This window comes from Elephas maximus, chromosome 26, assembly GCF_024166365.1.
Source record: "Elephas maximus indicus isolate mEleMax1 chromosome 26, mEleMax1 primary haplotype, whole genome shotgun sequence".
In the NCBI taxonomy this organism is placed as follows: domain Eukaryota; kingdom Metazoa; phylum Chordata; class Mammalia; order Proboscidea; family Elephantidae; genus Elephas; species Elephas maximus.
The window spans coordinates 34,099,653-34,113,022 of NC_064844.1; the positions used below are offsets into that span (position 1 = coordinate 34,099,653).

Below are 13,370 nucleotides of genomic sequence, written 5' to 3' on the forward strand. Positions count from 1 at the left end.
AGGGACTTTTCTTTTTTAACTCTCAAACTTTTGCCTTAAGTCAGCCTCTTTCTGAGACTTCAGCAGAGGCATGTGGCGGGGAAGGTCCAATCAGCACAGGACAGGTCTGGCAATCTGGGCACCATGCAGGTATCAGGTTATGACAATAACTATGTGTGGCCTAGGGTAAGTCACTTCACTGTTCTATATGCAGTTTTCTCATTTATAAAAAAAAAAAAAAAAGTAACAAAGACGATTTAAAGAATTTTCTACATAAAACTTAATTTTTCCATGCCTTACAGAAAAATGCTGATAAATACCAAAGTGTATCTTCTATTGTAGTCCTTAATAGTAAAATCCACTTTCATTTATAAAGTGTATGGTCCTCTTATGATCTTATGAATTTCCTTACACAGCCTATAAGAACTAACTTGGGATCCAGCCTGTCTCCCTTTTCTGTTATCACCTATTACCCTAGCCCTCAATGACAACCTAACAATACTGACCTTCTCGCTGTTCCTGCAACAGGCCAGGCCTGTTCCTACCAGGCCCTTTCCACTATCTGTTCTATTAGCCTGAAATGATCTTCCTCAGGCCCTTTCATATCACATAGCTCTTTCATGTCACTTCCTCACACAGACCTTCCCTGACCACTCTCCCCCACTACCAACACTCTCTAGCCTATTACTCTGTTTTATTTTCTGTATACTACTTTACCAAGGAGCCATGGTAACACAGTGGTTAAGTGCTCCACTGCTATCCAAAAGGTCAGTGGTTCAAATGCACCAACTGCTCTGTGGGAGAAAGATGTATAGGGCAGTTCTACTCTGTCCTACGTAGTCACTATGAGTCAGAATCAACTCAATGACGGTGGGGTTTTTTCAGTTTATAATAGTTAGCATCTCCTGTACACCAGTACCTAGTACACAGGAGCTTGGTGAAAGTTCAACAAATGAATCCATTCAGCCACTGATTCCATAAAGTTTTGTTTTGTGCCTTCCAGGTATGAAGGATAAAAATACATATACAGTATGATCCCTATCCTCACAGAGCTCACATTCATGCTGGGAAGCCAGACATATAAACATGTCTGTGATACAACATGCAAGTGTTAAGAAAGAAAAGGATTTGCTAGCCTGGTATTCACAACAATGACCTGAATTCGCTGGGAAAAAGAAAAGTCTCAGAGGGGTTAACTTGAAGTTTCACAGCTAATGGCAGAGGCAGCGGGAGAAATCTCCCATCCCTTGAATCGATACAGTAAAAAATTTATCAAGTTGAGGTAATATGTCTTAGATAGTTTACAGAGTTTTTACAATGAACACCAGCAGGGTCATCAATGGTGGGCAGGTTTCAGCAGACCTTACAGACTAATACAGACTAGGGACAAAGGCCTGGTGATGTATTTCCAAAAACTGTTGCTGTTGTTGTGTGCCACTGAGTCGATTCCAACTCAAAGCGACCCTAGGGGACAGAACAGAACTGACCCATAGGGTTTCCTAAGCTGTAATCTTTATGCAAGCAGATTGCTGTATCTTTTCTTCTGCAGAGCTGTTGGTGGGTTCCAATCGCTGACCTTTTGGTTAGTACCCAAGCACTTAACCGTTAACCCTATGAATCATAAAGAACATTGTCTGATAGGAAGACAGGCTCCTAGATTGGAAGGTAACAATGGACTCAAGCTTGCTGGTGACCATGAGGATGGTGTGGGATGGGGCAGTGTTATACACGGGATTACCATGAGTTGGAGTTTATTTAACAACAAAAGATATTTTGAAAATGCTAATTGGTAACTATCTGCTTGAGATGGTGTTTAAATACTTATGTGAAAAAGGATGGAGATTCTACCTGTTAATTAAAAGTAATAATAAAATGAAGTTCGTATAAAATTAAAAGCCAGACTGGAATTGTTTAGTGATCCTATAAGAAACAAAAGCATTTTTAAGTCGACAAAGGATCCTTATTATTATGTTTTCTTTACTTTATTATCATGATATCCTCTGGTAGCTTTTTACAGACTACACTGAATCTCCTCTGTGAGGAGTCTGCCTTAATTAATTACCAAAATGCCTCTGACGTTTCGCCTTCAACTACTTGGCTCTCACCTCTGAAAAACTGATCCCTTTTGTCACTAAGCACATCAACATCTCAGTACTTCCTCCAATCTGTCTTCTCATCCACTGACCAAACTCATCTTTCTTCTGGCTCAGCAGAACTAAGAACATGTACTCAAAAACCAGCCCATCCATCTCCTAATTTACAAAGAATGACATTTCACAAACTGTTTACTTACATCCATGCCAACAATATTACTCAAATATGGTGGAGTGAAAAAGCCACAGGGAATAGTGTAGTTGGCCAAGAGCAGTATTTGGGGATCTAAAATTACAGGGAAAATCATACAACATTCATTTTACTTAGTCCCAAATCTCTATGAGATGATGTTGAGCAGAAAGATTCTAAAATTGGCAGGGAGAAAGGAAAAGTTGTCTTAAACTTTGGGCCATGCCAGGGCTGCCTACAGAGAGAAAGCAGGAGGGCACAGAATAAGGTGGTATGCCCTTGAGAAAGCTGTCATAATAAGCCCTGTCTGCTGGGCAAGGAGAAGCACACAAAGAAAATGTGGAAAAGAAAAATGAATGGAAATTGTTGCCAAGGAGTGAGAGTAAACAAGGAAAAGAAGTGGATTTATATAGTATTTAGATGACAGCATTTACAACACAGCAAAATCAGAGATGCTAGTTCACTCAACCTGGTTCAGTTCAGTTAGCATTTTTGAGGCAGACCCACTATGGCAAAGCACGGAGCCTGAGTGCTGAAACCACACAAAGAACATCCTGCTCTCAAGAAGCCCCACGTTGACCAGGGCACAGACTCCTCTTCCACGTGGCCAGGCCATGCCCAGAGCTGAGGAAGAGTGAAATCGGAATACTCGGGGAATGTGGAAGAGGGAGCCATGATTCTCACCAGGGGACCTGAGACATAAATGCAGGTGTGTAAATGACAGGGAGGCCCAGGAGGAGGCGATCTGAAACAGGTAGGTGGAGCACCGCTGAGCCTGGACCCTGTTCTTCAAACATTTTTCATATATTACCCCATTCAACACCTCAACAATCGCTGAATGACAGTGGGGACATGTTTTGTGAATGGGGTGACTTAGCCCTATCCCAGGTCTCACAGTTATCTGCCCAAAATCAAGCAGTAAGGAAGTGTTGACAAAGATAAACCAGTCACCGCTGAGTTGATTTAGACTCATGGAGACTCCATGTGTGTTCAGAGTAGAAATGAGCTCCATAGAGTTTTTAATGGCTGATTTATTAGAAGTAGATCACCGGACTTTTCTTCCAAGGTACCTCTAGGTGGACGTGAACCTCCAGTCCCTCAGTTAACAGCCAAGTTTGTTAACTGTTTGTACCACCTAGGGACTTCTAATGTCAACACAGAAGATCTGCATTCTAACTCCAAAGACTAAACTGCTAACCACTGAACAACACTGCCCCTGGGTCAGGGCAAGCCAAACTGACAGCAAGTTAGGGAAGGAAGAAGAGAGAGGCAAGAAAGGCAAGGGAGGTGGGGGTGGCCAGAGGGTCTAAATGCAATGTATGCATGGAGTCTCAGTATCCAAGGACTATATCTACATGACATGTTTCATACATACTAATAAACAGCGTAAATTAATAGCTGTACTTGTATACACACACACAAATACGGCTCTGATGTATTTTCCATAAATACCAAAACAACCAATTTGTGTCACACCAACATATTATATGCCATTTTCTCTCTACTAAGAACACTAGAAATGTTATTAGCAAAACATGCATTTAGAGCCAGAGAAGACCATAATCTCTCCCTTATCTATAAATCACTGTGCTTAATTACCACATCAGGCAGGGTTTAAAACATGACCTTGATGGGTAGCTATTGGATATATTATTTTCTATATATTTGTGTATTTAAAATATTATATAACTAAAAATAGAATATGTAATAGGGGAAAAAACTCCCAATTTGTTCCAAAATTTTAAACCTTTTTTTAAAAAACTACTTTATCTAATTACCTACGTGTCATCTACAAGTTTGCACATTTCCAACTCGTTAAAGAAAATCCAGCAATCTTTGTATACATACTCTCCAAAATTGAGCTAACCCAATGTTTGGAGGGCTCCTGACTTGAGGTGTTTCTAAATTGTTAAGTGTTAATCTTGACCTTTAATTTCCCATACAAAGGAGTGGGTTCCTTCTGGATTACTGTTCCTCTGAAGTGTGGACACCTCCATCAGCATCACCTGGAGTGCTTATTAAAAGCACAAATTCCTGAGTCTCTCCAAGATTCTGATTCAAAAGAACATTTTTTTTAATAATTTTTATTGTGCTTTAAGTGAGAGTTTACAAATCAAGTCAGTCTCTCACACAAAAACCCATATACACCTTGCTACACACTCCCAATTACTACCCCCCGCAATGAGACAGCCTGCTCTCTCCCTCCACTCTCTCTTTTCGTGTCCATTTCGCCAGCTTCTAACCCCCTCCACCCTCTCATCTCCCCTCCAGGTAGGAGATGTCAACCTAGTCTCAAGTGTTCACCTGGTCCAAGAAGCTCACTCCTCACTAGCATCCCTCTCCAACCCATTGTCCAGTCCAATCCACGTCTGAAGAGTTGGCTTCAGGAATGGTTCCTGTCCTGGGGCAACAGAAGGTCTGGGGGCCATGACCACCGGGGTCCTTCCAGTCTCAGTTAGACCATTAAGTCTGGTCTTATGAGAATTTGGGGTCTGCATCCCACTGCTCTCCTGCCCCCTCAAGGGTCAAAAGAACATTTTAACAAACTCTTCCAGGGATTCAGCTCACTTTAAAATAAACTGAGTAAAAATGGCCAGAGGCATAACATGTGGCCAATTTCTTCTGTTCTCCTAATACCCCCTGGCACAGCCATAGCTCCTGAGTTAGGGAAGAAGCCGAGTTAGATCTTAAGTCATAGGCAGTGTGGCATGCAGCCCAATCAGCATCTGCCCACCCACCCTCCTGTCATTACTGGGAAATTCCAAAGTGCCCCAGGGGTAACCCAACCCTGAGTGCCCCACCTCTCAAGCCCACATGCACACCTTAGGAAATCTTCAAGTGCATGTAGGCAATGAAAACCAATACATGTAAGTTAGAGCTGTCAGAAGAGTTAAGACCAAGACCCGCAGAGAGAACGCTACAGCACTGAATAATTCAGGCAGCTTTTTTAAAGCAGTAGAAAGAACAATGAAAAAGATCAAAGATCTGGATTGAGGCCTGAGTACTCCCCCAATTTGGAAAAGCAGTTGCCCTCGCATGGATTCTGACTCATGGTGACCTCAAGCGAGTCAGAGTAGACCTGCACTCCACAGAGTTTTCAACGGCTGATGTGTCAGACATACATCGTCAGGTCTTTCTTCCAAGGTGCTTCTGGGTGGACTTGAACCTTGCACCTTTTAGTTAGCAGCCAAGCTCTTAACCGTTTTTGCCACTCAGATACTTCCTTATTTGGAAACCAAAAAAAAAAAAAGCCAAACCCATTGTAGAGCTGAGTCCAACTCATAGCAACCCTATAGAACAAAGAAGAACTGCCCCCATAGGGTTTCCAAGGAGCGCTTGGTGGATTCGAACTGCCAGTCTTTTGGTTAGCAGCCATAGCTTTTAACTACTGTGCCACCAGACTCCAAAACCAAACTCGCTGCTGTCGAGTTGATTTCAACTCATGGTGTCCCTACAGGACAGGGCAGAACTGCCCCATAGGGTTTCCAAGGAAGAGGGTAATAAATACTGCCTGTCTCACCTACGCCACAGTGTTGTGAAGATCAAGAAAACGCTCTCTGTATGCACTAAAGCACTGCACAAATTACCATCCCACCCCCCCATCAGCAACTCCTCAATGTCTGATCTGATCCTGCTCGGGGTTAAAAGTGTGGTGCACAGCCCTAACACTCCAAGTTGCTCTATTCATTGCTAGCAAGGCCTTGAAAGCAAAAGCTGCATTTTAAGAAACCTTAATTGGAGCCCCCAAACATGTCTGTGTGTGTTTGGAATATCCAAGACAACAAATAACATCAGAACCAGCAAAATCCCGTAGTTGTCAAAGGTCCTTTCAACAAGTCAGGCTTCCTAAAGGCAAAGTTAGCGGGGCAGTAAAAAGCTTCAACAAACAGGCCAGGAGGAGGGAGGCGGGTGTGTGCTGGCTGAGCAGCAGGCTGGGGAAGGGCTTCACAATGCAGTTTAAGTACTACCGCAACACTGAATTTATGGTTCCTAAATGCGTATTTTAACTAGTGTTGCGAACACGTATTTAACCCACTATGAACTTGACCTTTGGGTCACTCTCCCTTCACCAGTCTGTCTGTGCCATATGACAGATTTTCCAACCCACCTTCCCACCCCTGCTCCCAGCACTGGGGCCAGGGAGGCCCTCCCAGCAGCTACCATGGTAAACCTCACTGCAGATCTATTGGCAAACCAGCTGTCAATGGCCATAGCAGGCCTAAGAAGAATGTGTAATCACTCTGGGCCCAACTCAAAGGCATGGCTAGCCCAGTGCCAGGCCAAAAAGGACGGGAGAGGGCCCAAGAGAGTCGTCTCAGTCACCTGGAACTCTACCACATTACATCTTGCTGGATGAGATGCCATCTCTACCACGGCAGCTCTGAGCACCAAGGGTACACATGACTATGTCTCCTCTGCATACAGTTTAAAGAAAATTTCTAGGATTGGTTTCTGGGGGCAAGGGGAGGGGGTTCCAAAGCAGTGCAGGCTGAATGCCAATGGAAAAGCAATGGAATATCAATTTTCTGTTTCTTGCTAAGGAGAGAACGAGGAGTCATTTGATGTGCCATGAGTTCAGTGAGTAAAAACAGACCCTGCCCTCCCAACAGCTGGCTGCACTGCTCCTCTATTCATAGAAACTGGCACATGGTAAAAGCTAAAGAGATATCCATTAAATAATGAAAGAACAATCCATGCATTCATTTACGAAGGGCCTACAACGTGCCACGCACTCACTCTGGATTCGTATCTGCTTCTTCCGTCCACCCCACCCTGCAGCCCAGCCTCACTCTCGTCTCTCCTTTATTCTTCTATGTTGTCCATTCCCTCATCCAGTCTCCTCTTTAAAGCCCAGCCCACTGCTAATGTCTCTCTCTGGTCCACACTTACCCTGAGCCAAGCCAAACTCTTTGCCGTTGAGTCGATTCCAACTCACAGCAACCCTATAGAGGGGGACAAAAAGATCGGAAGAACCAATTGGGGAATAGGCTCAGTATGGACAGTGGAAAAAAGGCAAAAATGGGGGGAGGCAAAAAATGTTACATAACCTCGTTGCTGTTGAATTGATTCCAACCCATAGCAACCCCAGAGGACACAGTAAAACTGCCCCATGGGGTTACCAAGGAGCAGTTGGTGGATTCAAACTGCCAACCTTTTGGTTGGCAGCCATATCACATATTACGGGTTTAATCCCCTACTCAAAAGACAAAATCCCTAAACCACAAAGCCCGCCTACAAAATGTGAACTCTTTGGAAAGAGAAACATGGTACCATCTGTTTTGCCCAAATATTAATTCACCCAATATTAATGACTAACATATCTTGTAATATGATTTCAACTTCTAGAGACCCACACACAAAAAGTGTCTGGAAAAGCAACACTAACATGCAATTGAGCACTTCTAAAAAGGGACCGGGCAGCCAGCACCCAAGGATGTACACATCCATTCTTTGCCCTGTGTGGGTCAGCTAACTCTTTGTTTCACATATCTCTGACTGGCAATTTAAGGGTCACTAAACCTCAAGTATTCAGAAGCATTTTCCCATGGCCCATTTAAATTTAGTTTCAACCAACTAAAAACAATCCAGTCTGGCTCTACAGGCACCTTATTTTCTTCATGGGATGAAGGAAACATTGAACAACATGAACCCATCAAATCTCTTATGTAGAAATAGTTTTCACATCAACTGGACGTGATCTATATAAACTGAAAATCTTCAGCTTAACCCTTTAAAGGATCCTCAAAACACAGTGACAAAAAGAAGGCTTCCTGGGTTACATAGTTAAGTGTGTATGCACATTTTATAATGACTACTACCCTAAGGGGGAACTTCATGTTCACATGTCATTGGTTTTTGTATTTATATGTGTAATAAACCATACCCAAGTACAACTGTTCAATAGCTATGATAAGGAAGTGAAAGACAGAAGAGACCACAAATCAATTAATTTTGCAATCTAAATAGCTCTTCTACTAACTGAACTAGTTACGATCACAAAACTTGGTGTTAGGAATTATTTTTCCATTTGTAAATTGAACATTTTCCCCCAAAGCAGCAAGCCATTAAACAAAGAACTGGAGACAAACAATTGAATATTTAATTTTTCCTTTAAAATAAATTGTTCAATGGTGGAAAACAATTCAAACTACTTTACAGCTATAATATAAAAAGGTATCCACATCTACATTATTAAAAAAGAAAGATTTAGGGAAACATTAGGGAAAATAAGCAAAGAAATAAATGGGACAGGATTTATTTGGCTTGATCCGATAATAAACTCTAAAAATCTTTTGTAGCTTTTTCAAGGCTTTCACGCATTCTCTTTCACCTTGATACTTGAAACAATCCTGCAAGGTAGTCAAGGTTTTAGTATTGTCATTTCTTGGCAGGAAAATATAGGCTCAGAGAAATCAAGTGAATTCCCCAAGACCACACAGCTGGTAATACCTTTAGGATTTGAACTCAGGTCTTCTGAAACCAAGGCCAGGGGACCTTCCTGGCATTATGCTGCTCAGCCACAGACACAGGTTTCAAAGTATCAGCAGTAACCCAGCATTACTTTTTGTTGAACACTGATCTACCCCCAGAATAGCTTTTAAAAACACAAATATTCCTGAAGGGAGTCATAATTTAAGTTCCTAGCATTTGGACCCGAATTAATTTATGAGACTGAGCAGTAAATATAAGAAGATTAATCTTCAAAATGCTGAAAACTATTAAAAACGAAAGTGATGTCGCATTGCTTAGATCTCAGTGCCACCCAAGGGCTACCTTATAGGAACTGGAAGAACAGCTTGAACTAGAAGCTAAAGGCATATGTTGCAGGTATTTTCAGACTAAAAAATGTAGCAACTTCCTCTGAAACCCTACAGTAACTTTAACCCTAACTTTTTTGACTGGTTTACATTCCACAGCCTCTTTCTTGCAGGGTTACCAGAATGACAAACACAAGTGAAATAGGAAGCTGTGAGCTGATTCCTCAAGATCTGTATACTCACCTCCCAGATCCAAGAACATCTTTGGATCCCCCAAATCCCTCAAATAACATGAGAAGAGATTATCCTCTTTACAGAAGGCAGCCAGTTGCATCATCTGCCAAGTAAACTTCTTAAAGCTTTAGGGTAACAAGTATCAAGGAGCACCTGCCCATCATCTATGAAATCCTATGCTGTAGTTTTAATCTTTCAACGTCCATGGGTAGCATATACAGTTAAGCGCTCAACTACATACTAGCTGAAAGGCTGGTGGTTCAAACCCACCCAGAAGTACCTTGGAAGACAGATCTGCTTGCTTCCAAAGGTCACAGCCTTGAAAACCCTATGGAGCAGTTCTACTCTACAAAAAGAGTTTCAAGTTTTAAGTAAAAGGAGCAACAAGGGGAGGAAGGTGTAATTTGACCTGATCAAGTCTAAATTGAGGAAAATACTGACACACTACCATAAAGTATATTCTAAGAATTTAAGAACTGAAAAACTTAGATTTAATCTGAAATACCTATAACCTTGAACATTTCTAATCTAGTGGCTTGAGCTCAATGATTATAAAACTGATAATAAGTTCATATCTATCATTACATCTTGTGGTTCACAGTCAAATCACAGTCCATCCAGACCCTCCTTTTTAAAAATTAAAGCCAGTATTTTCTTCAACAACTGAAGACATTTTTCAACCATCAAGTTTATTGGAATGACTGTACTAGAAAATATTTTTATTCACCCACCAGTATTTTAAAATACAAACTATTTATAAGACAAAGTATTAAATTAGATTTATTATGCCAAACACTAATAAGCAGCTGAAATTTTGAACAATTACAATCCACATCCAGATGGCAATGGCTGTACGCAGAGAACACCTGAGAAGGCTCTACTTCTTCTAAGTGGAAATAAGGTTTATTTCCAATTAGCACCAGATGTGGCATAAACTTGTCAAGAGGAGCGTCAGAATACATTCTAACTTAATCCTTAACTTCACAGTACATAGGGGAAATTATTTTCTGATGTTCTCAAACCTATATGCCTCATTAATAAATTTTTCCAAGGCTAAACCACTGCTAAGCATGTGTATTAACTTTTGAGAAGCAGGGAAACCCCCTGGTCAGTTCTGAAGCAGGTAGACTAGAGTGGTACATGCTGGGAGGCAATCAGGCTTTAAGATGGAGGATTGTAGGCTCTGTTTTCAGAAAGCTTTAAAAGCTATTGATGTTTTATTCCATAATAAAACAAGTTACAATTCCAAATTATGGTGACCCCATATGTGTCAGAGTAGAACTATGCTCCACAGGATATTCAATGGCTAATTTTTCAGAAGTAGAATGACAGTCCTTTCTTCTGAGGCACCTCTGGGTGGACTGGAACCTCCAACTTTTTGGTTAGCAGCCAAGTACAGTAACCACTGGCACCACCCAGAGACTCCACTCCAGAATCAAAAAACCAAACCAAACCCATTGCCATTGAGTCCATTCCGACTCATAGCAATGCTACAGGACAGAGTAGAACTGCCCCATAGAGTTTCCAAGGAGCACCTGGTGGATTTGAACTGCCGGCCTTTTGGTTAGCAGCTATAGTTCTTAACCACTACGCCACCAAGGTTTCCCATTCCAGAATAAAAAAAAAAAAGGAGACCCTTATTTCCCATTCTCCTGCTATCACCTTAAAAAATGTTTTTCGCTTATTGGTATCTGTGTATAAATTATCTGTACTGGTTTTGCCAAATGCCATACCAACCAACGGAATTTTTTTTCCTAGCTCCTGATTAATAGATGTGGCAGAATGATTAAAACCTCAGTTGAGTCCTGGGGAATCGGGATGAACAGCCTGGTTCTGTACAAGGCATTGCTGCATGTAGCACTGATACCACCACTGCCCTGACCCAAAGCCTTTTCTGTGACGTAATGAAGGTTGCAGGTAAGGGATGGATTGTATTTCTGACATCATCTCCTCCAGGTCAACTCCCCCAGGTCAGCATTAGCCTTTGCAAGTGACCACTGTGGAATCCCCCATGGGGACAGCCCCACTTTGCCTACTGTTCCGAGGCCACTGTGAACATGCCAACTTACGTTTGGTGCATCTCTGGGAGCCAGGGGCCTTACTCCAGCCATGGCAGCACTGCTCTCCACAGACATTCACCCTGAAACAAAACAAGACTCCTGAGTCCAGCAGCAGCCACACACTCTGTCCAAGAACTCAAACTTCCAGGGGATTTCTGAAAGCCCAGTATCCTGTCTCCTCACCCCTCTAGATTCAAGAGCCCTAGTGGGTACCCAGGATGCCCAACCCAAAGCTGCCCAGGTAGGTAACCCTGTATCAGGGAACAGAAGGAGAACCAAAAAAGCCTGCATAACCCAGACTTAGACGGGAGGGGAGAAAGATCCTAATGTTTTCAAGCCCAAAATTAAAGGAGAGCCAAGTTGATTTTGTATATGATTTGCGCCCACATTTTAAATTAAATCTGAGTTTCAGAGAGATGTCCAAAAACGGGTGAGATCACAGGCCAGAAACCACCCCTGGGGAAACAACCCAAGTAAACAAGTTTTCCCCCACACTCCCAACCTGTGATTAATAGGGGTGAGAGCCCTCCCGCCCCCGCGGGACGATGCTTACAAGCTCCTTGTACCAGAAACTTTCCAACAGAAAATTATCACTGCTAAGACCACCCCCTACCCCCCAAAGAAAGCAGACCTCATAGGTGCAGGGAAGCCCAAATGTACAATTTCTAGGCTGCTGGAAAGTTCTAGGCCACAAAACAGGAGCTAGTTCTTTACAGCCAGCCTGCCCCAAAACACTAGCTAGAATAAAATTAAAATTGAGTCGCAGAGAGCAGTTTAATTGACATTGAGAAATAAAGTTGTAGTGATTTCATGTTTATGCACATCTCCTACTAGTTCGGTAGGAGCACAAGTTACGCCCCAAACAGTGTTACCCGCAGCTCAGTAACAATGCACTGTAAATGTATCTTCAGTAAGTTACTGGGCTTCCCAGCTCTCCGCTCTTCCGGTTGCGCTCTAAGGCAGGCAGAGGCAGGCAGGAAAAAGCAGACTCGCCGCGCGCGACGCCCCCGGCCCCTGCAGGGGTCGGAGCGGCCCTGAAGCCGCGGATCCCCGCGCGGGCGGCGCGCACGAGGAAGGAGAGGGAGAGAGGGGTGTGGGCTTACCCCTGCAGCTGCTGCTTCTGCTGAACCTGCAGCCGAGAGCCCCCGCCGCTCCGAGTCTCCTGCGGCACTTTGGAGCGCACCACTTGCCTGCCTTGTTTGGCGAACGGGGCGGCCGCCGGGTGACCGCCGGGCTTAGGCTGTGGCTGCCCCCCGGGGCCCCCGGGACGCGCCGGCTCGGGCGGCGGCCGGAGCCCCTGCAGGGCCGCGCCTCCGGGCTTGCTGGTGCGCCGGGTCCGCTCCAGAGGGGCGCCGGCGCCCGCAGAACTGCGGCTGTACCTGGCGTTGAGCGCGACGTTGAAGGTCCGCGGACGCGGGGGCCCACCCAGAGGCAAGGCGCCCGCTGCCAGGCCGGGGCCCGGGCGCACCAAGTACGTGATCCTCCGCACCCGGCCGTGCGCCGACGACGCGAGCAGTCCTGCCCAGAGCAGGAGCCCCCACCTGAGCCAGGCCCACGCCATCGCGGCCCAAGTCCACGCCGCTCGCCGCGCGCGTTCGGGCCCCCGGCCCCGGCCGAGCGACTCGCCCGGCGCGGGCGCCCTGGCCCTGCCCCGCGCTCTCCTTGTTCCCCAAGACCTGCCCGGAGCCCGCGAAAGTGAGGAGGAGAAAAATACGGATGCAAGAAAGGAAGTTCTGTGGAGGCTGAGCGGCCCCAGACCCCGGCACAAAGTGGCGGGGAGGAGGGGGCGGGCGTGGGGGTGGGGAAGGCAGAGCCCGGGAGGGGAGGGGCGAGGAGAGCGGGCGGTGCAAGGTGAGCGTCGGCAGGGCGAGCCTAGGGTGCCGGGCGCTGCTCCGGGACCGGGGACTGCTGGCGAGTGCGAGCGCGCGGTGTGCACGCAGGCAGCCCCGCAGCAGAGTCTTTAGAAAGTTGCTCTCGCTGTGGAGCCGATTGTCAGATCTGAACAGCCAATCTCTGGCAGACGTGACGTCAGGCAGTAAATCCTAATTGGGGAAAC

General features: G+C 44.8%; 1 protein-coding gene across 4 annotated transcripts in view; it reads right to left on the minus strand.

The window, feature by feature from the left end:
* The window catches only part of LTBP1 (latent transforming growth factor beta binding protein 1), a 740,867-nt gene extending 727,900 nt beyond the window's left edge, over window positions 1-12,967 (minus strand). For all 4 annotated transcript variants that reach the window (XM_049870392.1, XM_049870391.1, XM_049870390.1 and 1 more), the window contains exons 1-2: window positions 12,418-12,967; window positions 11,324-11,394 (exon numbers count right to left, since the gene is read on the minus strand). In XM_049870392.1, coding sequence (XP_049726349.1) covers window positions 11,324-11,394; window positions 12,418-12,875 — 529 coding nt within the window. In that variant the 5' untranslated portion in view covers window positions 12,876-12,967. The remainder of the gene's footprint in view (window positions 1-11,323; window positions 11,395-12,417) is intronic.
* Window positions 12,968-13,370: the final 403 nt, after the last annotated feature.